Consider the following 25,379-nt stretch of genomic DNA (forward strand, 5'->3'; position numbering starts at 1 on the left):
ATATTTTATAGGTTAGCGCATGCTGTATTTTCAGTAAACATGAAATTCGAAATAAAAATTAGGAGTGGATGGATATTGTGGGCATTCATTTAACAGATTAAATCTGTTTGGGTTTTTTTTTTAGAAATAAAAAATCACGCAATAATAGATTCGTCAGGACTTAAACTATGTACCTTTGGCGATTCGAAGATTAACATTATTCATTTTTAGTAAAAGAAAATACATGTATCTATTGCAAACATAATTATGCAAAATTTCTTAATAATATGCCGGGTTCCTCAAATGGAGGGACAAGGGGTTGAGCGTGCATTGCATGACGGGATAAGAGACATCCTTATATCGACACTCACTCCAGGGATATCGTCTCAAATCCAATTCAGCTCTAAGTTCCTCATCTAAATCCACATCCGTCTCGCAATCCTAATTCCTCGTTAAATATCCTATCTTAAACATCATATGACTGAGTTCAATAGCAAATTTATCGATCGCCTTCTCGGAGTTTGACGTTAACGAACTCAAAGAAGATTCGTGATGTCACAAAGGCTTCTTTTAAAACTCTCCCCTTCAATCCCGTAATTCATAATACCGTTCGAGGCATTGATGCGAGCTATTATCCTGATATCCCTACAACGCCCCCAGGCGATGCGCAATCATCCGAATCTTGGCGTTCGATAACACACCGAGCATTTATCTGTTGTTGGACGCCAACTGCCATTCGCTAGCACACACATTCGTCGTGGCGTCTCCGTACGAGAGTGCATTGTATATTTCCATGGTGTGTGAAACGGCATAACTATTGTGGATGTAACAAGTGTTTTTTAACTTGTTGAATCGCTGTTTTCTATCTGTTCGAATATTTTCATCGCGATGGCATCGCCTTCAACACCCAGAGGCAGAGGATCAAAGAAATTAATACCAATCAGCGAATCAGGATTATATCACACTGAAGATCAAGAAGATTTGGACTCTTATTTCCAGCAGATGAGAGTGTCTTCGGACGAACCCAGTTCACCATCTTCTATGTCCACATCTTCATCGTCTTCGATAGATCATTTCTGTCGTGGTTTTCCTATGCAGCTGCATGTACCAGAGGCATTTGCCGCGCATGAGAAGAAGTCCAGAAACACTGCCATCAACACCAACAACAGCCGTGAGAATAACAACGTCAATCAGATCCCCCAGATGCAATTTTATGTGAACGAGAACCTCAACCCGCCTCCGAAAACGGAAGAGGATGAGAACAGGACTCTGAGGTTCGTCGGTCGCCGAGGACTGGCCAGGGGTGACGGTGACGACATCAAGAGCGTCAAGGGAACCGTGAGGGGTGTCAAAAACAGGGTTCGGGCCGGCATTGCCAACTTTGAGTTTAAACCGCTGGATAATAATAAGGTTTGTATCAAAAGTATTAATTCTTTTGTGAAATTGTAGTGATTTTTGTATTATTAGTTTGCATGCATATAATAATAAAAAAGTAAAATGATTGGTGGTCTTTGTATGTACATGCAATTGCACTTTTTTTCTTATTATTCTGCATGTATTATTAACAGTGTATGTATACATAATAACCATGAAAAAAAATACCGGCAATACAGTGGGGGAGCATTGTTTATCAATAATCCAATATAAACCTTAGTTCCCAGACAGTACATACGAGCAGTAATCATATGATAATTACGTTATTATAAGAATGTACATGATAAAACACTCTCATCGGATCAAGTAAAATTTGCATCATGACTAATTACTACAACACTACAAACAACCTACATGCGCATGTAGGTTAATAAGTCATTTATATATTCGTATGGTAATGTGAAATGGATGTTATCATATGAATATAGAATAGAGAAAATGTTCAAGTCACGTCTAGAACATAACCAGTTACCATAATACTACATGTTCAACATGCATGTACAAGACAAGTAGGTCAAAAAGTCATTGATAATTATGTCTCTCTACCCATGCATGGATGATAATTATCCAGTTTCCTAAGAAGCAAATATTTAACCCTTAAACGCATTCTAAATTCACTAATTACATGGGAGTGGTTATAGGTGTGTTGAAAGATGTCCTATAACAGATATTGGGTTGCATCCCACATGTACCACGCTCGGGGGGATGCTACTGGGATCTGGGGTAATGAAAATAACACAAGGGGTGATAACTCAACCAGGGGGTGCACATCCTACCAGGATCTAGGAATGAATGGGGGTAAAGAAAGTAACAACAGGGGTAATAACTAAAGAATCCTGTTTATGTTGACCTGCTTTTTTTGTGGGGGGGGTCGTTAAGGGGCGAGAAAGGAGGGCTACATAATGATAAAGCACTTTATAGAATATAAATCATGGTTTGCTTCTATTTTATGTAGGGGTGGATGTATACCCAACAAGAGATATTCTGAATATGTCATGGTATTTATTAAACCCTTAAAACAACGATGTTGAAAGATCCAGATTAATGGTCAATTGAGATCAACTAGGTGTCAACACGTCTACATTATAATTCCCTGTATTTCAGTATTCGTAATAAATTGAAAATATTCTTAAGAAAGCGTTTATATTTCGAAGTAGCGAAATTTGCAATATCAACTTTTGCTGTTTGTGCATTTGCCTATGGAATGGCTCAAAATATGAACTAATACATCTTACATCGAAGTTTAATCTTTAATTTATTTGCGGGGGATGATCTTTGCATTTAGCAGGGAAGATATCAAAGTGCAAAAAAGGCGAATACATGTGCATGAATTTGTACGCCATTAGTAAATAGGTCATTATGTGAAAAGGTGATGCGTCACAACTCGAAGACATTTGAATCACTGAGTAATATGAGAGTGAGTGAGAAAGAGAGAATTTGGTAGAGAGAGATGTTTGTAAAAAAAATAATATTATGAGGGAGAGAGGGGTTAGAAGAGAAGGAAAGAGAGTGGGGATAGACATGGATTTAATTGGTGGTAAACATTTAGGTTAGTGGGATTAGGGTGTTGTATGTTCATAAGGGATGATTCAGAGTTGTTGGCATGGTAGTTGAAACAGAAGTCATGTTCGGGAGCCATGTAGATCAGACGTCAACTTTGAATGTTTCAACCCTTGTAGATGTTTTCCACGAATAGGATCGTGATTATGATAATAATAGTAATAATGACAATGACAATAATGATAAAATGATGATGATGATAATACACTGTAAAATGGAGTGTTAATTTAGCACTCCTAGTGCAGTCACTATACAAGCACTGTAAGTGCTAAATTAGCACTTCATTTCTTAAAGTGTAATATTGGTGATAATAAAAATGATAATTATATGATTACAATAATGATCATGATAATGAAATGATAACGATGATAATAATAATAATAAAAATAATAATGATAATAATCATAATAATAAAAAACAATAGTGATAAAAATAATCAGGACTCTTCTAACAATAGTTGGGTTTTAATAGCGCTCTCCATATACCAAGAGCAATCATAATCATACTTTTTTTTTACTCCGGCTACAACTCCAGTGTCACCTTTTCGATACAAACTTATAAAGTACTTTTATTATCTCGAATCATCATTGTACACCGAATAATTTTTAAAGTAAAATTGTTTTGTGAATGAATTTCAGTCAATTACTGAAGTAAAGTGCATCGTTAAGAACACAATGGCCGAACAGAAACCTTCGACAAAATATTTTTTCTGAATATATCTCGTAACATCGTCATAAATCCAATCATTAAACATTTTCAGGAATTGAAATAATTTACTAAAAATATACAGAAATCCAAGAGGCTTGTTTTGATATTTAATCACTTGAGTACATGTACTTTGCTGAAGTGTCTCTGAACCCTTTAATTTGAATTCTGAAATATATGTTATGTTGATGAGTCCAAGTCCATTCCTTCGTTGTTTCCATGGTTACCCCTGAATTAGTGGTTTTATTTGTAACTGATAATGAAACTTTTATCTGTATCTGAGTTTGGACACTATCGTTGCCATGTATAGGATCAGTAATGCTATACTCATATTCCTTCATGTTACTTTTCTTCTATTTTTTCTCTTTTTGTATTAATTTTCCCCATATCCCCTTTTCATTTTTTTTAGGGGGGGGGAGGTAATTAACCTATTTCTTTCTGTCTCTCTTCTTTTGTATTTTTTTTCTTAATTTCAACTTTTTCCTTTTATAAAAATCTATTTATTTTCCCCCCATTTTCATGGTTCTTTTTTATTTCATTTTCTGTTTTCTTTCTTTCACTATATCTTTTTATTCCCTTTTTCTTTATTCCTTCCGTTCTTTCTCTTTTGTATATTTTTCAAAATAATTTTCTTCCCGTTTTCCAAACCTTCCTCCTCTCTTCGTTTTTGTCTTTCCCTCTTCAAGATTCAAGATTTATTAAAAACATATGATTGCAGCTTAAAAGTTGAATTGACAGATGTTTTACAATCTAAAAAAAACAAACAAACAATGAACTTAACAAATAAGGGAGATAACAAAACAATCATGAAATTTACAGAAATTACAATATTAATTCAAAATATTATGATATTCTCAAGGTAATAGCGGTAATGTAAGATAATAATTGAAAATCTGCTAGAAGATGCATATTAACAAAAGATTTGAAAGACCGTCTGAAAAGGTTGAGCAGAACTTAGATGAGTTCAGACTTGTCCTTAAAATGAGTCCTAAGTCCAATCAGCCATTAGTCTTGATCAGGTCGAGATAAAGATAATTACCATTACCCCATAAACCTTGGTTGTGATAGACCACATTACCATAATATTTATTTAGTGATGCAGGGAGACCCTTTATAGCTGGGCATGTCTGGGTTAAGGAGGAAAGTTCAGACCCACACCCTATGATCTTTACATAGCATCACGTATATTTGAAGTATGATCAGTATATAGTTGCTTACACCCATTATACCAACAACAAAAAATGGCAAAATTGAATACGGAGAATGGGCATGAAAATATATATTCCGAAAAATCATATCCGCTATGGATGAATATCTCTTCTTCTCATGACCAGAGGTTTGTGTATGAATATTCATTATGTTCATTTCTGCTAATTTTCCAAAAAGATTATTGAAAAATAACACCACCCTATTAATGATCAGTCAATACTGTTATGCAGATTACAAATCACAAAATTTATAGTTACAGACTAAATCACAAAATTTATAGTTACAGACTATCACCTCTGTGCATAGAATTACTTACAAAAAATTGGTCAACATGACTAATCTCTTGGGTATTATGTGTCCTACTAACATGACTAAGAAAATAGTCAAAATCAACCAAATTATTGGTTCAAATCTTCCAGGAATTTGATTGATTTTGACCAATCAGACACACATTAACAGTGGAAGAGATTTGTCATGTTGATGACCAATCCTTTTTAGAGTGTAATGACATGAGTGTGTCATTTTTGAAAGTCTACATGAAGATTATTTTGTGTTTATATTTTTGTAAACGAGATTGACAGAAAACATTCAGAAATGCTTTCGACTGTAACCACGCAGTATATAAGTACCATAGACACCATATCCAATCATTTGATAAATTATCGTGTTTTTTTTAAATCAAAATGGTCACCGATATATCAAGCAGCCTCCGTGGGGTGCCTTGTTGGCCTATATGCAATATATTACAGGTGCATAAAAAACAGCAACTGAGTACGTGTATTATAAAAGGATGAGCCCTTTTGTGCACGAAAAGATCAATAATTCTTTGATAGGCCTATTTATTCAAGCGAACCAGTAATTGTAGTGTCAGCCCGTCATCATTATTTATTCATATGAACTCGCGAGTGAGATGAGGACATGTATTTCAGCCGCAAGCAATATCATGCTAATTGTTCCGTTAGTATAGGCCTACACTCTTATTATCTATACCGATATATTTTATTTGCCTTTATGATATATTACCGCCGGTCAGTTTCCCGTATACTGCCCCCTAAAAAGGAGGGCTCTGCGGTCCGTGGTATTATATTTTACGCACTGTTCTTTGTCTTATGTACATGGAAAACCAAAAAGTATTTGAAGCAATGTCTTTAAGATATTTTGCATTTCTTTGAGATCGAACCAATTGAATAGGCCTAATTAATATGTGTTAAAACAAAAACATCTGCTAAACGTCTCCAAACCATTATTTTACTTCCACACGGGAGGGGGGGGGGGGCGAAGTGACCAAAACTATGCGTTGTCTCTCATTGAGTGTGTGTGAGCTAGTCTGAAAGTTTAAGAGTTACCTTTTAATATATTATAGACAATAAATTTTCATATGATTTCATTTTCACAATGAGCCCAAAAATGCTTTGAATGGGAAAGAACTTGTTTTTACTATACTTGTTAACATAGTTATTGCGGTATGAATGTATATTAAGCAGTGAGTTAGTATGTTATCGTTCAAGTGAGTCTTCATATCAAGACTACACTGGTCAGAAAGTTGCATTATGGGTAATGAATCTGACCAGATTGTAGTAGTTTAGGTCTAGAGTTGGTGCTATGAAATACTGTTTGTTCGTATTTGCTTTAACTTGAGAAAAAAATCATTACAGCCAGTACCCCTGTAAAATGATCTCGTCATGTCGCGTTAAATAAGCCTAAATATTATATTTGAATACCTTGTTTGAGCTCGTATTATGTAAATGTGAAGGTATTGAATTAAAACAAGGCATCTACGACCATGACGACCTTGCGAAAAGTATATTTGCATTTCAAGGCATCGTAACTCATGATCTGTTTGTGCGGAGTAATGGATTCTGATACCTTGGACAAATAAAGGTTGGCTGTTTAAATAGTTTAAATTAAATAATTCAAATTTATTTTTTGTCTTTTGTCAGTATCAGCCTTCGTGTTGAAATCCTTGCGTTCCATGGGCCAATACATATCGCATTTATGAACATTTATGAGAGATATGGTTGAAAATCGTTGAAGGATAGATACAATGTAAATGGAATTTTGTATTCAAGGAGATTGTTTATTGTGACGTCCCTAGTCATTTCAGGTCAAAGAAAAGAAAAGTCAACATATTGGTAACAAAATGTATTTGATGACCTTTCTTGTAATAAAATCTTTATTCAGGCAAATCAAACTGACTGCTTCTTTTACACATTAGAGAGGCACTATCATCAAAGGAAGATATATAATAATAGACCCATGTGATGTAAACTAGTCGTATTTAATAATATATATACTATGCAATAAAATAAATGTAACTGAAGTTTGGTATAGATTATGACATACATTTGCTCTTGACGGAAGAGGCATGTTAATAATTTTCCTGTAGCAACATAATTGGGAATGAATGTGGTAAAGAATAGAAATTGCAAAAAGTGGTATCATTCTATGCGATTTGTATCATGACATTTTTCAAGTTCAACATGTTCCATGCTGCAGGAGTAAGACACCGATAAATAAATTCGCATTATATGTCAAAATGGAATTGATGAGTCAGTTCATACTTTGTATATAGTAGATAAAGAAATTGTCTTTTCTTTTTGTTGTTGAACATACTCAATTCACACACGGTTTTAAATATTAAGATATAATAATGAGAACATGACAAAGACCATGTAAATCCTTGGCATCGCTTCTCAATTGTGTGAATATGATATATTGCATTTTTAATCTTGTATGATATATTTGAATTGCTTATATACATATTTTTACCATTATGACTTTAATCATTTCATTCAGAAATCAAATGTCGTCAACTCCGCTGACGAGGTCGGTAGGATAATCGTTTACACGACCAGCGTCAGGATCGTCCGACAGACATTCGACGACTGCCAGTACGTACGGAAACTCTTCCAGAATCACAGGGTTTTATTCGAGGAGCGGGATCTCTTCATGAACGCAAAACATCAGAAGGAGCTTGAAGAGAGGCTAGGTACCACCACAGACATCAACTTGCCTATCTGTTTCATAGATGGAGAATTGGTTGGGGTGAGTGGATAACTGTTTTGTTTTCTCCTTTTTACTTCATTTATTGTATTATTCTTTTACCTCACATCCTCCTCCCGCCTCCCTCATTTCGTTTCTCCTTCTCCTTCCTTCTACCCTCATTTAATTTCTCCTCCTCTCTCCTTCTGCCCTCCTCTCATTTATCCTCCCTTTTCTCAACACCCTTTCCACATCCTCCCTCTCTTCATATTCTCCTAGCTCCTCCTGATGCCCTCTCCTCCCTTAATTCCTTCTCCTTCAACTTCTCTGCCACCCTACTTTCTATCCACCTTGTCTCATCTTTATACCCTTCCTCCTTTTTTTTATACATCTCCCATATTCTCCCCTATTTCTCCTTAACCTCCCTCTCTCCCATCCTCACTTCCTCCTACAGTAACTCCTATCCATCTTTCCCATCTTCCCTCGATCCTTCCATGGACCTTTTAGTAGGGTCCATGATCTTTCTGCATCCCCAGCCTCCCCCTCCGCTTCTTCAAGTACCATTCTCCATTCACAGAGCTCCTTCGTCCTTTTAGATGATGTTTATGCTGAGGAAAGTAATAGGCCTTGTGCAATGTTTTCCTTTGAGGAAAGCATGCATTCATTTTATGTATTCCTTTGTGTGAGTAGACCTCACTACAACTTATCAGTTTTGTGTCATTTTGAAATTTAGAACAAGGACAATTACTGATAAGTTAGTGTGACAGACATGAAAGCATTTAAGGTGACAGCATAATCATTAGTATACTTTTGTATATCATTTTTACCCAGGGTTCTCGGTTATCTCTCAATGTAAGAGCTGCATGAAGTATTAAGCCCGTTCCTTAGGCAAACATACTCAAGCAAATTAATGGTTCAAGCATATTACTTTACTTTATTTACACACCTTGAGAGGTATCAATGAATGTTCATCCTTTGTATCGACTGTGCAATCACATGATGTACACAAAGAATGTTTTTACACGGAGTCATTGTGTTACGAGATCTCTGTATAGTCCATAAGTAATTCCACAATACAACTAATATAATTATGTAAGCCACTTGCGTTTTGGCAAATGTTTTTTTTTTGTTTTTTTACAAAGGATATTAAAACTAATAAACACCTGCTCGTCTAGACTGTATATGGAGCCATCATTAATAAGCTAAGAAGATTGATGTCATTCATTACAGATTAGTATTTAGAAAACGCCTTCCCTCAAAAGGTGATAAAAAGGTCGTCGTATATATCTTGGGTTAATTTCTTTACTTAGGCCAATACGGTATATTTCTGAATAAAAAAAATAAATTGAACGAGAAGTTGAAATGCTTCAACTTCTATTCTAATACCGTTTAAAATTTATTTCCTCAATTTTCGCAAAAATAAAGCTTGGGTTAGTTTACGTTTTATGTATAATGAAGATTATATAAATATTTTTACAATTATCGAATATTGGTGAGAGATATAATTGCTGTTAATGAGTATGAATGTAGTCATTTTGCCCGAGACATACATGGACTCACAGACTCAGACATAATTATACACCTATGCAGTATATTAGTAACTCGTTTGCGTGTGTTTACTCTCACAGTTAGTGACAATTATGTTACACTGAATACTTCCTCCTTGCATCATTATGCACAGTCCTGTCACTGTTTTCAGACGTTTTGTTTGTTCACATCGTCAGTCTATTGTCATGTTCCTTTGCCCCGTGAAAAGAGAACCCTTTTATGTGTATTTTAGTCTATTTTTGTCGATGCTAGAACGCGCTGTCTCGTTTGTAGGCTAAGCAAGGTCGTGATAATGAGTACTTGACAGAAATATTCCATTAATTGATTTTCTTTTGATTTTTCTTTTGTAATTACTAAAATTTAAATGTATGGTTATTTTACGAAGTAAGATTTTACGGAGCTGTTTACATCGGAAATGTCATGCACGCCAGTGCCTATTGTATTTATAACATATAGCGATGACAATAGTGTGAATTATATGACGTCATTTTTTAAACATTTATATTTGACAAACAGTGATGAAAAACCTGTCGAGATGTATTCATTTCAGCAGATAATAATGAATCCTACAAGTATGTATTATGAAGAGTATACTTATTATGCTGATGGCTGTTTCGATTCTTGAAATTCTAGTCCTTTTGAAAAGTCATGTCTGAGCCTTAGTCAATAATACCTACATGTCTTACAAGATGGCGTTTTTCTTTCACGAAACATGAAAATCAAATATTTGCTTGATATAAAACTGATTACAGTTTCTTTATCCTAATTTGATATTAATTTTTGTCATTTCGTGTTCCATCCCTCTTTTTTAAATCTTATTTTCTTTTTTTGTATATACATTAATGTAAAGTTCGCACCATATTTCTGCACCTCACAAACTATATTATGATGCAAGCAAGCATTTTGATCGAGCTTGTAGGATGATTAAAATAGGTTAACTCTCGAAATGAATTATTCGAATTTAAGGGGCATTAATAGAAATATCACTATTAATGTACGTGTCTTTAGCTGCGCACATTAATGTGTATTTCAAAAATATTTAGACATAGAAATAAATTACAAATATAAATTTTGTGTACGCTTCAGAAAGCAGACAGCGTAATTAAACACTTTATTCTACCATTACCATAACTTATAAAAAAAGAAGTTTTGAAATTTACCGGTGAGATGTATATGATGGTTTTATGTTAGGACTGTCTCGGGGGGGGGGGGGTATTGTGAACTTGCACCACAAGTTCATTCATCTATTCTTTTACATTTTTATATTGATTTGTTATATATGTAGTTATTAGTCATTTTTTAATATTGTAATGCTGAATTAATTTATTTATTTTTAGGAACCCCGGTGAAGAACGGGTTGGCTATTACATGTAATAGCCAATCTGAAACGGGTCTATCCCTACGATTTTGTATTACATGCATGCACTGTTAAGTTTCATTATTGTTAAATTTTTATATTGTTTTCAATTATTTGATCATGTAATGTTTATTTTGTTTATATTTATGCATTTTTAATCGTGAATAAAAACCAACCAACCACAACATACAACATGTTCGTGTCAATAGGCTTCGAAATTGATTTTTTCTTTCGCTAGATGTAGATAATTCACGGTTTTGTAGCTCGGTTTAGCTGTGCCGTTTTCATGGCAACAGCAATTAACTTCCTCGAGTGTGATAATGAATGTATATTACAAAATTACATTTTTGCTTGTGCTCTCTGAATAGACATAGTTAAGTACATAACTAGGACAAACTAACAAACCCGTTTGTAAAATGATGTCGTCTGTAAGTAATGGAGTATTGCATTTTGGAAATTGAGTGTACTAATGCCAACGAACATTCAAAATTATGTGCCACATGTGGTGACGAAAAAAATAATCAAGTGACGAATGCAAATCCGGTGAATTTGCTTTTATGTTTATTTTTTTTCTACGGCTATATACTAAATAACGGGAATGAAACTATATAGTTATGAACAAAAAAATCAATTTCCTTTGCTCACTCGCTTCGCTCGCACGCATTTACAGATTACATAACGCGTAAGACACGGTCTGCCCTCAAAGTATTGCTCTTTATGCATTTGGCAAATTAAACTTGCTTAAAGATTTTAAAGGAAAGCAGACCATATAGAAGAACAAATTCCTTTTGTGTGTGTGTATTCATGTTGTGATATAAAGCTGAACTGCACAAATTCCATATTATATTATTTACACAGTCATGTCAGCATCCATAACATTCCAGTTACGTGTTAAATCGAATATGTAAAAAATGACTTTGGCGCGCCTTTATTACCCATTGTGTTTCGTGTATGGTAGTTCAAGGACATGCAATACGTGATGCCATTGCAGTGCAGAATTCCTTTATCTACATTAGTTTGTGTTTCCTTGGAATCTTTAATTAAAGACAGGAAGCATAATCTATCAAGTGTAATAATTGCTTTTTAATTGTTTCATTCGAGACGTTTGACTTCTTTCTTTTAAAGGCAAATATAAATCATATATTTTATATTTTTATTGCACTATCTATCTTTATATTTATTTCGTTCTTTTTTTTCAGAGATTTCTTTTCAGTATTTTATGATTGTTATTATTCAACAATTTTATTCCCTTGTTTTCACAGGATCTCAGAAAGCTAGAAGAACTCAATGAATCTGGAGAATTGAGGAGAATTTTACAAAGATTTGAGGTAAATATATCGTCAACTGAGGAAGTTTTTGTTTCAATTTTCATTTAAATTAAATTCAGTATTTCATTCAATAACAATAAAGCAGTAAGGTCTATATGAAAAGTGGGAGGTGAACTTTTACATAGAAAGGGAAAATATACTATTACTATTATTAATTCTATGCGCTTCTACCAATGTACAAAATCAATTTACAGAATGATATATCAATCGGATTTATTATTCAAACATTTTGTTCGATATCTGATTAGAAATGTTTTTCAAGCACAATATGAACCCTAATTGCTTTATGTGCAACCCTATAAATCCTTAAACTTCAGAAGAAATAATATATTTTATTCACCTGCAACCGAGAATCAAAACAATGATAGCTTAGCTCTCACATCATACGCGACATTTTTTGTCTCAAAATTTTCAAGTTGTGTTCGACTGATGACAGCTTAACAAAGAAAATCATAATTTTCATTTTTCTATTGCCCACATCTTATAAAACGAGAGTAACAAATTACCCATTGAATCCCAGGTTTGGACAATGTCCTTTGTTCGTTCTTTCAAGGAAGGTATAAAAGCTTGACTAGAAATACAATTGAAATGCAACATTTGCATTCCGATCTTTGTCGTCATTTATCTTCATTTCCATTTTTTTTTGGTCAAAGGAGGAATTCACCTGTGAAATTGCCCGTTTGAATAACTGTTTACAGTAGTATACAATGAAAATAACACTGTATATGTAAGGTCGTTTTCTCTTTCCTAAAATGCTATAGAAAGGGGAATTTTTTGTAATGTCGTACTGGATATGTAATCATTGTTATTTTGTGAGCCAAAGAAAAAAAAAGGTGTCAAAAAGTTCAAGATCAAATTTAGAGTCAACTCCGTTTTCTCTATCTATTACTAATATTAGATTGAAAAATATATTTCAAGAAAATGTAGACCAAATTTAGGCGCAGGTCATCGGTTTGTCAACACGCATGAAAGTCGTCTAAGCTTTAAACCTAAAATTGAAACGTATTTATGACAGACTTTTCTTACGAACCATTAGTTAATCAATATTTCAATCAAGGTCGTTGCACGTACAGTTTAAGAAATTCTTTTTATGATTTGTACAATTTAAGTTTGAAGAAGACAAGAACTAGATGAAAAAATAAGAAGAAAAAAACACAAGAGTGGAAGAGAATTTCGTTCATTTATTGTAGATAAAAGTTTTTAGATATTTTGAAGAAGATTGAGAAAATAGAAAAGATAAACCTGCTCGAAATTGAACTTTAAAGCAAATACTCATAGATACATGAACTGCCTGGCAGCATATGGATAAAAAGTAAAAAAGAGGCCCCCTCCCCCAAAAAAGATATATAGATATAGAATTAAAGGTATAATAAAAAATAATGAAAAAAATGAAGTTTAAAATAAACCTTTAAAACTAACTTACTTAGTCATGGCTGATTCTAAAGAGAGATATATGCTTCTGTTTACCGAGTATAACAGATTATTGAAGAGCATTGTTCAAAAAGCTAGCTCATTTCGAAAGCTTGGTCAATGGCGATCTATATATTGATTGTGGTTTGAGGCGAAATTCCAAGAAATTTTCATTAATTCCAAATTGTCACAAATACAACCATTAAACTTAGATGCTGTGTATGGGTTGAATACCTTTATCATGTTCATAATTCTTAGGGGCGACTCCACAGGATACTAAGAACATTATAGAACATCATCTTCAGGCTGTCTCGCCAGTGCACCGGCCCCCTCTCCTATCGAAGTTCCCTGCCATTCCCCCTGATCATTTTCATAATCATGTTTTGGCTAACTTATTTTCATGATCTATAATACCGAAGTGGGTGATTCATTTCTTACACCAGCTTAAGAGCATAAGCATAAGATTTGGAAAAGGAAAGGGATGTAGTTTAAATCACAAGAATTGTAAAGCAAAGGATGTACTTTGAGCAGGTAATTACAGATCCATACCTTCTACCCACTTCGGGCCACTCGAGTATACAGTAGATGTATCCAGAATGCACTTTCTTCACGGACCTACACACTGAACCACCCCATCTCCCTCTCTCTTTACAATATTCATTGTTATTCTCTATTCCACAAAGTCTTTGTTTCGTTTTATAGTCATTCCGATCAATACCCCACTTTCAAAGCATCATTGGTATATTACAATGCAAATGGCCCCCCTGAAAGGGCTTGAAAGTCTGACTGGAATTTACCATTACATGTTTGTTGGCTTGTAATTATGGGTATGAGTAGGTTCTGGTCAATATTGTGGCGCAGGTATTAATTCTTAAATAGGATGCTTAACATTTAGGGTGTATACATAGGGATCAGTGTGATACGTCTCATGCACCAGTTTATCAATAATTATCATCACGATTATTTTACGCTTGAGTTTAGGTGTGTGTGCATTATGAAATATCTATGTTATGAGAAACAGAAAAATAACAACTACCAAAGCGACATCAGCAACAGAATTAATTTCAGCACCGCAATGGCAAGTTATTAGCACCGTTACAACGAATAGTGTCTGTATCAATTCATGCAGTAGAAATAAAAACAACGATAGCAGAATATGACCCCCATCTGTTAAATGAGATTGAGTGATCTTCAAGATTTATTTATTTTGCGTTATCATACCTAACTTTAACGAACCCCTCTTTCAGAGAACCTATCGTATAATTGTGATGTACACAATAACAAAAGAATTAAACGAAATGTATCATGTTTTACACATTGTGTTTTACTGAAATGAGCTTATACGGTTATTCTTTGATGGTTTTAAGGGAGCTCGAATAAAATGTTTGGAATATTTACAAAACAATGTCCAACTTTAGACAATGCATATTAGACATTGGACATTGTTGTTGGAATGTTATAGAGTAAAGTAAGTTGTATAAAGTCGTTTGTTGTTTGTGGTGTATTCACTTGGAAATAAACATGATAAATCAGACACGTGAAAATACACGAGTGTAACTTTTGGGATCATTATCCTTTCAGTGATAGCGACCCTTCAAGCCTTTATTATGTTTCTTAGATTCATACTGATAGTATCCTTATGCCCACTCTATTATCACGAAACAGGATGTGTTCTTGCATTATGTGTATGTTCATTGTTACAAAATCTAAATCAGACTTATCTCCTTTTTTATCGGTTAAGTCCCGAGGTAAAGAACTTCAAGGCTTATTTGGAATTGCTTTAATCATACAAAAGATAACCAGGAAGGCGCTACACATGAATGTGTACATTCTTTTAAAATGCAAGCCATAATCATAAATCTGTAGATCATGAATCACTCTGAATTAGATCACTCGATTACAAGTTTTGCAATAGACAACTATAATAATGAGACGGTAATTTATTTGATTCAAAAGAGGTTTGGATGAACTTGGTTCTTGCATAAGGACACATGGGTAAGAGCTTCAAGTTCTCTGCTAAATGTGTGTTACTCATTTTGTTGTGGGAGTACAATGTACGTGTATTGCGGGTAAAACCTCCCCTCCTCCGCCCCTACCTAAAATATAGTAATAAATGCATGTATATATATCGTTCAACATAATATTCCTCACCGATTGTCCATGAACAGCTTGTTGTATATTTTTTTTAATGATTCATGATCTGCTAATTATCCATCATTATACACAATAAATTACCAATTTGACTGGCTCGCTTTACTCACTCGCGATTTTCTGGAGCGGTGCAACGTGTTAAAATAACGGCACTCAGACGTACATTCGACATGTACACCATATGTTGATTATTTGAAGAAAAGTCTCATTCATTAACGGTATGTAAAGAAAACAAAGTTGCAGTACTATCAGACTAAGATATGAAAGAAGTTTTTTTTTCAAGTATAAGATGCCGAATAAATTCGTTACACCCATGAAAGTCGATACTGGATGATTTATACAGTATATAGAGTTATCAACAGAACTCTGATGAATTCAGATATATTTGAATTTATTTTGACACTAACTGTTCTGTTTTCTACTTTCAAAAATAAGTTTTACCGCCAGCGTATATCTACATTTTACATCTACCGAAATAATTCGCATTCTTATGAGTATTATTTTTTGTACAATGGAGATATTAAAAAGGAGTGATCTAACGTGACACCGAGGTACAATCTTCATGTTTTTATTATTATTAATTGATAACATCTCTCTTATATATGTTATTTTATTCTCTCTCTCTTTCTCTTTGCAGAAGCACAACCCCATGATTAGCTGTAAAGGATGCGGCGGCCATCGCTATATTCCCTGTACGTTTTGCAACGGGAGCAAGAAGTCGTTATTACGTAACAACTGGACGGATACCTTCATAGCGCTCAAATGTTCGTATTGTGACGAAAATGGGTTACGGAAGTGCCCCGAATGCCACAAGCGGTAGAGTAACTGCTTATACCCTATTTCTAATTATTTACTTAATTCAATTTATTGCAAGATTAAAGCCATATACTAGGACCTGCGTAACCGACTCCAACCCGACCAAAGTTATTATTTGATATCGGTTACCGGGTTTGGAATCGGTGTCGTTGATGTGACTGTATAATTTTGTGTGCGTATAAGATAACAAAATTAGCCAAGATTTCTATCATAATATTATAGTATTTGTAAAGAATTTCAGATTTTGAATGTATATTTTGTAGCCACGAAGGAGGACATAATAGAACCAAATTCTTTACTCTTTGAAATATTTTTTTTTAGTTATTACAATTTTTGACAAACTTTCTATGATAGAAGATGCTATTGAAAATTACTGTGCAACTGTCTGCTAGGATTTTTTTTACAACAAACTCAATTGATCATTATCGTATAAAAAGAGGTTTTTACAATAATTATGATGTTCTCAAATTAAGAGAAATGTTTTCTCTTCTGCACATACCCGGCACATTATATATATTCTATATATATCATTCTACTTCTGAACTGAAAGTTTAATAACTATTTTTTTAAGATAAGAAATGTTATCATTATTTCAGCGAACGTTCCACAGAGGGCCTTTATTATTGTAAATAGCACACAACACTATTTTCTAATTTATGCATCTTGAATGTACATAAATGAAAAGCTTAATATTTTTGTTTGTTTCTGTGCAGTAAAATATGCAATCCGTGTTATGGTCTTGACTGTCATGCAAAGTTTATATTTTTCTTCAAATATATGGATGATTTTTCTGCAGTTGATTGTATTTTATCATTCTAAAAATAGATGTATAAGTATAATTATATAATATATATTTATATGCCGGATAGATAATTACTGTGATGCAAAAAGTAAGAATGACGGTGAATAAAAAATATTTATTTTGGGCTCATTTATTGGCTATTTTTCTCGCATGTATTCATTGTGGCCTGAACAGAATTGGATCGATCTCAAATATTGATAAAAAATGGATATCATAATTTTGCCCCTTCTTGCATTATTATCGGCCTCAATCATGTTGATGTCTATGATTTAAGTTTTATGATCAACCTGTTCTTTATTCACCGTCTTTCTATATTGTAACCAGATAATAACCTTCTATGGACTCAGTCTTTCACTCAGAGCCGTATATGCCTATACCATGTGTACAAAAACAAAAGGAAAAATATAATCTTTCCTTGTTGATTATCGATGCATGACTGAATAACTGCATATTACCCAGGTTCATGTTTTCATTACACCTCATACTCCAGTAAAATTTATTTTCTTGGAATCTTGCTGAACTTCATAAGTTTTAAGTCTCTTTGGTATTCTTGTTGCGGAACCTATTCAACTTTTAGAGAAAAAAAATCAAAATGCACCCAAATATAGGGACTTTTGGGAGCGGTATATGGTTGATGCATGACTGTGTTCATCTTTACTATGAATATTACCTCAATTAAAACAATATTGAAATTCATGATTCGAGTCGCGTCTGGCAAAAAATAAATAAATGGAAGCCTCGGAGCAGTACAGTCATTACTTTACCAATGCGACATCGTGCAAAAAACGCGCAGTTTCTGCTGGCTGAGTATTGAAGACGGTTAATACCTTGTTTATGGGGCGCCAAAAAGTAAAGGGTTTGCAGTTTTCTCTTATGTAGTTTAACATTATTTCGTTTACGGGATATACATTTTATCAATATAAATGATGAATGCTCTAAATAGGGGTAATTTTGTAAAGATCTGTCCCCACGGGGAGGTAAACACTGCAAGGCAACAATGAGAATAATGTTAGCTATCTTTCAGTTTGCTGAAATGTGAGTGCCTTTTTTTCAGTTGAGATTCAGTCGACCTTGTCTAATGCTCATAAACATTATGTAATTAAAATATATAAAAACTGCAAACAAGAGACATTCTATTAGCAATGCATCGATGACTAATCATATATTAATGCAGTCTTCTCAAAATTAAATTTATCAATATTTGCTACGAGACAGCTATACTTTCAGGGTTAATTTTTAAAGTGAAAGAAGTTAATGTGATCTATAGTTTATTATAGTAATATTACTGAACATGATATTTGGAAATGTAGATCCTTTCTTGGGGTAAATGAATAGATCTCTCTACTCTTAACAGGCCTAGCGATCCAATAGTGGTTAAGATTATTCAACATTTTTGTAATGCATTGTAATTCTGCTTTTGTACAGGTTGTAAAATGCAACATTAAAATCCACATTTGGTTTACATGCAGGTTTAAACCAAAATAATAATGTCAATACATAAAATGTATTTAAAAAGACGTTGTTCAAGATTCTAAGCACGTTGTTTTAGATCGTCTTTCTCTATTGTTTAAACTTCTCTCAGAGTTTTCGTTACAGTGAAGGAATTAACCAACGTGCTTAAAATTTTAAACAGCATTTTTACGGTGTATAGGAAGGTGCATACTCTTATTTATTTCAATAATTTTGTAAATATATAGAAATAAGAGAATCGTTTAAAGGAACACCTTGCCAAACTTTATTGTAGTTATACATCTTGCAATCAATTGCATACTTGGTTTACAGGTATATGATTTTTTTTATATAAGATATGATGTAAGTAAACACTAGTGTTTTTTTATGTGTTTGGTTAAGCAATTGAATAATTGTACCTAAGTTCATATTTTTCCCTAGATGTGTGATGTTGACACGGTCATACATATTGTACACGCTGCAGCTCCAATATTGAAACAGTGTCAAAGGAGGGGTTACACTGTAATATGTTGTTTAAATTTTAAGCACGTTGTTTAAGCTTGTCACTCTAACAACGGATTGTTTAAATTTCTAAAATATTTTAACAACTTTTTAAACAAATTTGTTTAAAGTTTTAACAACCTGTTTGAGACTTTATAAACAATATATTAGATTTACGGGCTTAAACAATGTGCTTAAAATCTAAACAAGGTTTTTACAGTGCATAACTTGTAAGTTAAGTGCATAAGTTGTAACTAGCCGGCAAACTTCTTTTTAGGTACGAGTAAAACGCAATGTCATTTTGATTAAATAAGCTAAGGAACTTCAACGGGATTGCTCTATCGTGGTGTTATTTACACCTTAAAACTGTGATGTCAATCAGTGAGGGATCATATCAGTTATTCTACACCGATGTTAGCTCAACACCCGGTGATGTAGGCCTAGTTACAACACCTTTGGCAGATATATATACTTTTGGTGTTATGTTCAAAATTTTGGTGTAACACCTTGGGGTATGGCTCCGACTATTTTCTAGTCTTATTTTACGAGAACAGAGTTATTTCTGACTAGAATATTATTCAGAAGTGTGACTAGACATATCAGCTACACCCAGCTGACTTCTGGTAAATTTGACCGAGTCGTTTTAAGGGTGTAGGAGTAAGTGTAAGTTAAGATTTATACGTCATCGGTCATGTTGTCCAAGATTATGGTGATCCTCATAAACATCTTGATCCTTTGTCCTGCTGATTGACTTACTGAGTGGCTTTGACCAACTTCGACATGGACCATGCCACTCTTTGAAAAGGATGAAGCCAAGTGCCAAGTAATTACTGTCATGGGCACCTCTGCTTGAGCTATTTGGAAGGTAAATAAATACATTGAAAGACAATAGCGGTATTGAGACCAGATAACAAGGCGAAACACAATGCCTTAAATGGACCTTAGCAAGTTCTTGATAAAAGGACCCCTTTGAACTTACTTTGATTAGGGCAGGCCAATATGGAACGTTGATTTCCTAGTATAATAGGAGTATTGAGCAGGAAGAGTTTTAATTCGCTTCCGCATGTATTGATTTAACACCCCTCTTGCTCTCAAAAGAAGCGATATTAACCCTCAATCGGCCCTCAATATTAATCCCTAAGTGACAGATGTGTAAAAGCTTTCAAAACGAATGATTCCTTATAACATTTGAACTTGAATGACATACATCAATCATCAAGCTCTCACCAGATCTAAAAAAAATCATGACCATGAACATTATGATTATATTCCTTATTCAAGTTAGCCATATCTACTGACAATAAACATCACTTTGCATCATTTTTATCAAACTTTATACAAATGCACATAGCACTTTAATTCACCTGTTAAACAGTCATCAAACAAACCAGCCCTTAGATATGTTACCAAAAAAGTTAAAGATGGAATATGTGTAATTATTGGTCTAAAATTAAAGGTCAAACAAGACTTCTTGGCAACGCTTGAGATGTGCTTGAGACATTAAAGTTCATTTCTCAAGGATTTATTCTTTTTCTTCAAGATTTCGTAAAAAAGGATCCACAAACTCCAAAACTGCACACATCCGTGTGTACTGGACATGCAGTCATCAGTTTTTGCACTCTTTAAATAATCCATCCTTTCTTGTTTTATATCAGCCAAATTATATATGACGTAAACAAGTAGGAATTCGGGAAAATCCCTCCCCTTCCTCTCAGAGATCATATTTACCCAATATGTGTATTCAGAAAATAAAGACATAGAGAAAATATTGGATTTTAATAACCTAGTCATGTTTCGAAGGGGGGGGGGGTTAGTTTTGAAATCCTCTAATTAACCAAATCAAATATTTTTCTATCATATATGAAATTATTTAAGTGTTTGAACTCGTTACTCATCGTACATCAAAAATAAATATTGTGAAAGCCATTCAACGTGTTTTTTTTTTCAATATTGATCTTGTAAATGAGATAGTCTTTAATTCTCTGTTTATCTGGGGAATTTTATGATTTCAACTCTTGTTATGACTGGTAATCAGTATCATCTAAATTTATTTGTTCATGTCCACAATAGTAATCGGGTTATAAACTTAAAAAATCAAGAGGAGAGCGACAGAAAGAGATAAAAGAGGAGAGAGGGGGCCTGGCCAAGTATAATTTTCCAGTGTATTTGACAAACAATTCGATAGATCGATCATCTATGACTGTGTTTATCACGATCTCGCGATATCATATACCAGATTTGAACTCCTGAGGAGGAATTTCGAACCAGGAAGTGACTACATGAAAAATAAATCCATGGTGACTCGACAGAGTTAAAACCGACTTGAAATGAACGAATGCTGAAGTTTATTTGCAAAAGTGAGAATTTTAGTGTTAAGGTGGTACACAAATCGGAGTCTTTGTACATTTCTAATGTGTTTTTCAATATACCACGCTGGTTTCTCAAATTGAAACAAAGGTGCACAAATAACGTTGGGAAATTAAGCATACTAATGTTTTGAAATTGAAGTTCTTTGTTCGACACGTAATGTGTTTTCGAAAATAGAATGTTGAGAAAAGTACACCCATGAAAATTATGAGGTTTCTGATTATTATTATGAGTGAAAAACATCGCATGTATTTGCCCAATTATGTAAATCCTGATTAAAGAATGATGTTATCAATAATCAAAACGTCAAATTATCAAGTTGCTTTCAAGGGGAACTGGCTATTGCGCAATGTGTGCGATTCTAACAATGATACAAAACATTATATTCCATTGTTTAACGTGAGACGTTTAACATAAGTCAACATTATGAAATAAGATTTAACCATACTCGCAGTCTGTATTTCGTATATTTCAATTTTTATTTATATGGTTATTTAAACAGCAATTGATGGTTTGTTCAAAATTAATTTTATGATTTTAAATGATAAAAAGTCTGTTTTCAGTGGTTTAAACTGGATGTATGTACTATAAAAGATATCCATGATCGTAACCAATAGTATATTATTCAGTATTTAACAATGTTTCATTTGGTATTCAGTACATAAATATTACAGCTCTAATTTTAATATTTAATTAACTTATAAGCAACACTTCATATCCTCGTGAAATAACAAAGACATGTGGGCGTCACCTTTATGGATGACTCATTTCTAATGTAAAAACAGAAATACCTCAGTCTGAAATTTACTTTGTTCATCTGATGTATTCTGTTAACGCTAAACTTGTCTAAGAATATGTTAAAATCCTGGATTCGGTTCTTCTTCTTTGAATGTTCGTCTGTACCCCCCCCCCCCACTCCAGGGCGGCGCACTAATACAACAAAAGAAGGGAGGGAGGTTGGAAAATAAGATAGACGAAACAAAATTATTAAAGGATATTTCTGGACAGTGTAACTCTGTAATTAGATGTAGAAAAAAACATTACCATTGGGTGGTAATTGCCCCCATTAAAATATGATTAGCAAATCCTACCCCCCCCCCTGTGATTGAACAGCGTGCGTATTATATTCCATTGTCATCAATGTTGAATCGGGGAATGTTGAGTCTTTAAAAGAGGATTTTTCTTTGCATCTATTCAAATCTCTTATTAAATACCGTTTCCTTTATTTTCACGCCGTTGTTAGTGAATAGTCCAACCATTCAAACAAACAAAAAAATCGAACCAGGAAATGATTGGGGTTAAAAAAAATATAGAAATAAGAAACACGGGTGAGAAACTTTATGGCAGGTGTATGAGTGTAAACACGTCTGATATTCAATATGATATTATCTTTGCAAACATATATGATGGGATAACCAGGAGCTTTGATAAAAGGGGAAAACATAATCCTTATTTCTACCGAAAAAAAGATGAATAGATGAACTTCTACGTTATGTAAAGTATATGCTTAGAATTGCCCCTCTCTTTCCACAGTGGAGGGGAGGGGCGTTATATCAATAATTCCATTTTTGCAAGGAGGGATTGAGAAAGTTGGCAATGTGTCGTGGGATGGATGTAAAATCTTACCCCCATAGAGTAATGTTACTTTTATCTGCAACTAAACTTAATTGCATTCAATAGTCTCTGCATCTTCATTCTAGATAAAGTAATGTTTTCATTTTCTTAAGAAAATAAGTGTCGTGTGTTACACGTAAAGGGTTGCCGAAATGTAAAATATTGTATAAGCTAAGATAATGGTTCATTCGCTATACTGTATTTTAATGGGTTGAAAAATACTGTTTCTATTGTTTTGGTATGGTAAGACTGATCATACTGATGATAATCGGAAGTAGAACTAAAACGAATGTGTTCATGTTACTCAGGTTTAACATTTTCATTTTTTAATCTGATATTGCAAACACTTCGTTGGGAACACATAATTCAACCATTAGTATGAATAAATTTCAATTCTTGATTTGTTTTTACTTGTATATTTGCACTTTCATGAGTCATAATTGCAACAAACTGACTTTCAAAATTCAAAATGCATCTGATTTTGAATGAAGAATTTCGCATTGTCATGCTTATAAAACCATGAATTGTCGGATTTTTAAGACATTATTTATTGTTATATTTATACATGTTGTAAATTGATTGAAATAGTTGGATGATTATATTTATGAAGAGTAAGAATTATCATTGAAATACACTTGTCACAAAAAAGGAAATGTTTAATTTTGATATTCCGGTTTGTAAATTTGATTGTTTTCGTTTGTTTTGTACTGTTTTACGGCCTGATGTGATTAAACGTGTGTACACGTCATGACAGTAAAACATTTTACTCAGAAAAATAATAAAAAAGGAAACATTGGTACACAAAATAAAAAAAATGTTTGAGGTGTATTTTTATGCTGTCATAGACAGAATGTTGTTGATGTTTGTTAAAACAGGGAAATGTGCGGCCAAAGGGCGAACATTACCACGAAAAAAAATCAGAAATAATTAACTGTAATTTGCATAAATAAGTAAAATCTTTAAAAATGTTCCCTGAAAAATGAAGAAACCTTAGAAATAAATATAACAGCATAGTATATGAGAACCAAAGATGACTGAATAAATGAAATAAAAAAATAAGGAAAATTTAAAATTCTGATCTAGCTGGAAATTTCCCTGCACCTCTATTGTTTGTAAACAAACGTTCACCGGTATCAAATCTCATTCGCATAATCAGTGATTTACTGAAAATTCATTGAAATTTTATCGAAAATGATCGATGCTCACGAACTTGTCACGGCATCAACACCGAGCAACATATATACATTGCCACCGGCGTCCTCAAAAGCCAACAAACCAATTAAGCTCAAATGGAAAAAAGGCTTTAAGTCAGATGAATTTATGAGTATATCGTCAACAAAGCAGAGGCAGTCAGAAGCTATTAGCATCTATATTGCACAATATGCATGGAATAGAAATCGACGTAGCGCTTCAAATCTACTTCTTAATTATGTATTTTCTGTGCGACGAATTCAGTATTTAGGAAGCACGGCAAAAATTAAATTATTCGGAGCATAATGATGATATTTTCTGGCATACTGAATTTCAAAAGATTGTGAAATGACTAATGAACAATAACATCACCTAGAAACTCTTCGCTCTTTTACAAAAGAACAATTTAATACACTTTTAATGCATGGGGGTGTAGAATAAAATATAAGGGGAGCGGAGAGAGAGGAAAGAGGGGTGAAATGTTTTTTTTGGGGGAAATAAAGCCCCTATCAAGTTGCCTCATTATAAGAAATGCCTCTAATCTGCACATTCATTTGAAAAGAGATGGTGGTTATGAATCAATGCCCGTTGCAGAGAGTAATTAACAAGGATGGAATGTTTAGGACAAAAGGAATATGGCCGCGATGAAGGCTCTTCGAATTCCATTGACTCCAATCGATAATTGGTCTTTATTATATGATCGAGCTTTTCAGTCAATCGGCAATGTCACTTTTTGTTAATAGAATGGCTAGGGTAAAATACAACCTTGTTGGTGATTATGACGGCAACAGCAACGACAACTCTAAAGTATGGTGATGTCTGATGGATGATGACGACGATTACTATGATGATGATAATGATGGTGGTGATGACGATGATGGTGATGATGATAACGATGATGACGACAATGATGATGACGACGCTGACAACGATGCCGACGACGACGATGAAGATGACGGCGATGGTGATGACGATG

At 33.7% G+C, this 25,379-nt stretch overlaps 1 protein-coding gene across 1 annotated transcript; it reads left to right on the plus strand.

Annotated features, from left to right (window-relative positions):
* Positions 1-644: 644 nt before the first annotated feature.
* On the plus strand, positions 645-23,387 carry LOC121424312 (glutaredoxin domain-containing cysteine-rich protein 1-like). Its single transcript, XM_041619984.1, has 4 exons — positions 645-1,389; positions 7,684-7,932; positions 12,037-12,102; positions 16,301-23,387. The coding sequence occupies exons 1-4, from the start codon at positions 868-870 to the stop codon at positions 16,481-16,483; spliced, it is 1,020 nt and encodes a 339-aa protein (XP_041475918.1). The 5' UTR covers positions 645-867; the 3' UTR covers positions 16,484-23,387.
* The last annotated feature ends 1,992 nt before the right edge of the window (positions 23,388-25,379 follow it).

The sequence above is a fragment of the Lytechinus variegatus genome, chromosome 1 (genome assembly GCF_018143015.1).
Source record: "Lytechinus variegatus isolate NC3 chromosome 1, Lvar_3.0, whole genome shotgun sequence".
NCBI classification, from domain to species: Eukaryota; Metazoa; Echinodermata; class Echinoidea; order Temnopleuroida; family Toxopneustidae; genus Lytechinus; species Lytechinus variegatus.

What these genes read in the sequence shown, in the direction of transcription:
- LOC121424312 (XM_041619984.1), top strand. Translation starts at nt 868, where the DNA reads ATGGCATCGCCTTCAACACCCAGAGGCAGAGGATCAAAGAAATTAATA. An exon ending in AACCGCTGGATAATAATAAG is followed by an intron (nt 1,390 to 7,683) that starts GTTTGTATCAAA and finishes CATTTCATTCAG; the next exon opens with AAATCAAATGTCGTCAACTC. An exon ending in TAGATGGAGAATTGGTTGGG is followed by an intron (nt 7,933 to 12,036) that starts GTGAGTGGATAA and finishes TTGTTTTCACAG; the next exon opens with GATCTCAGAAAGCTAGAAGA.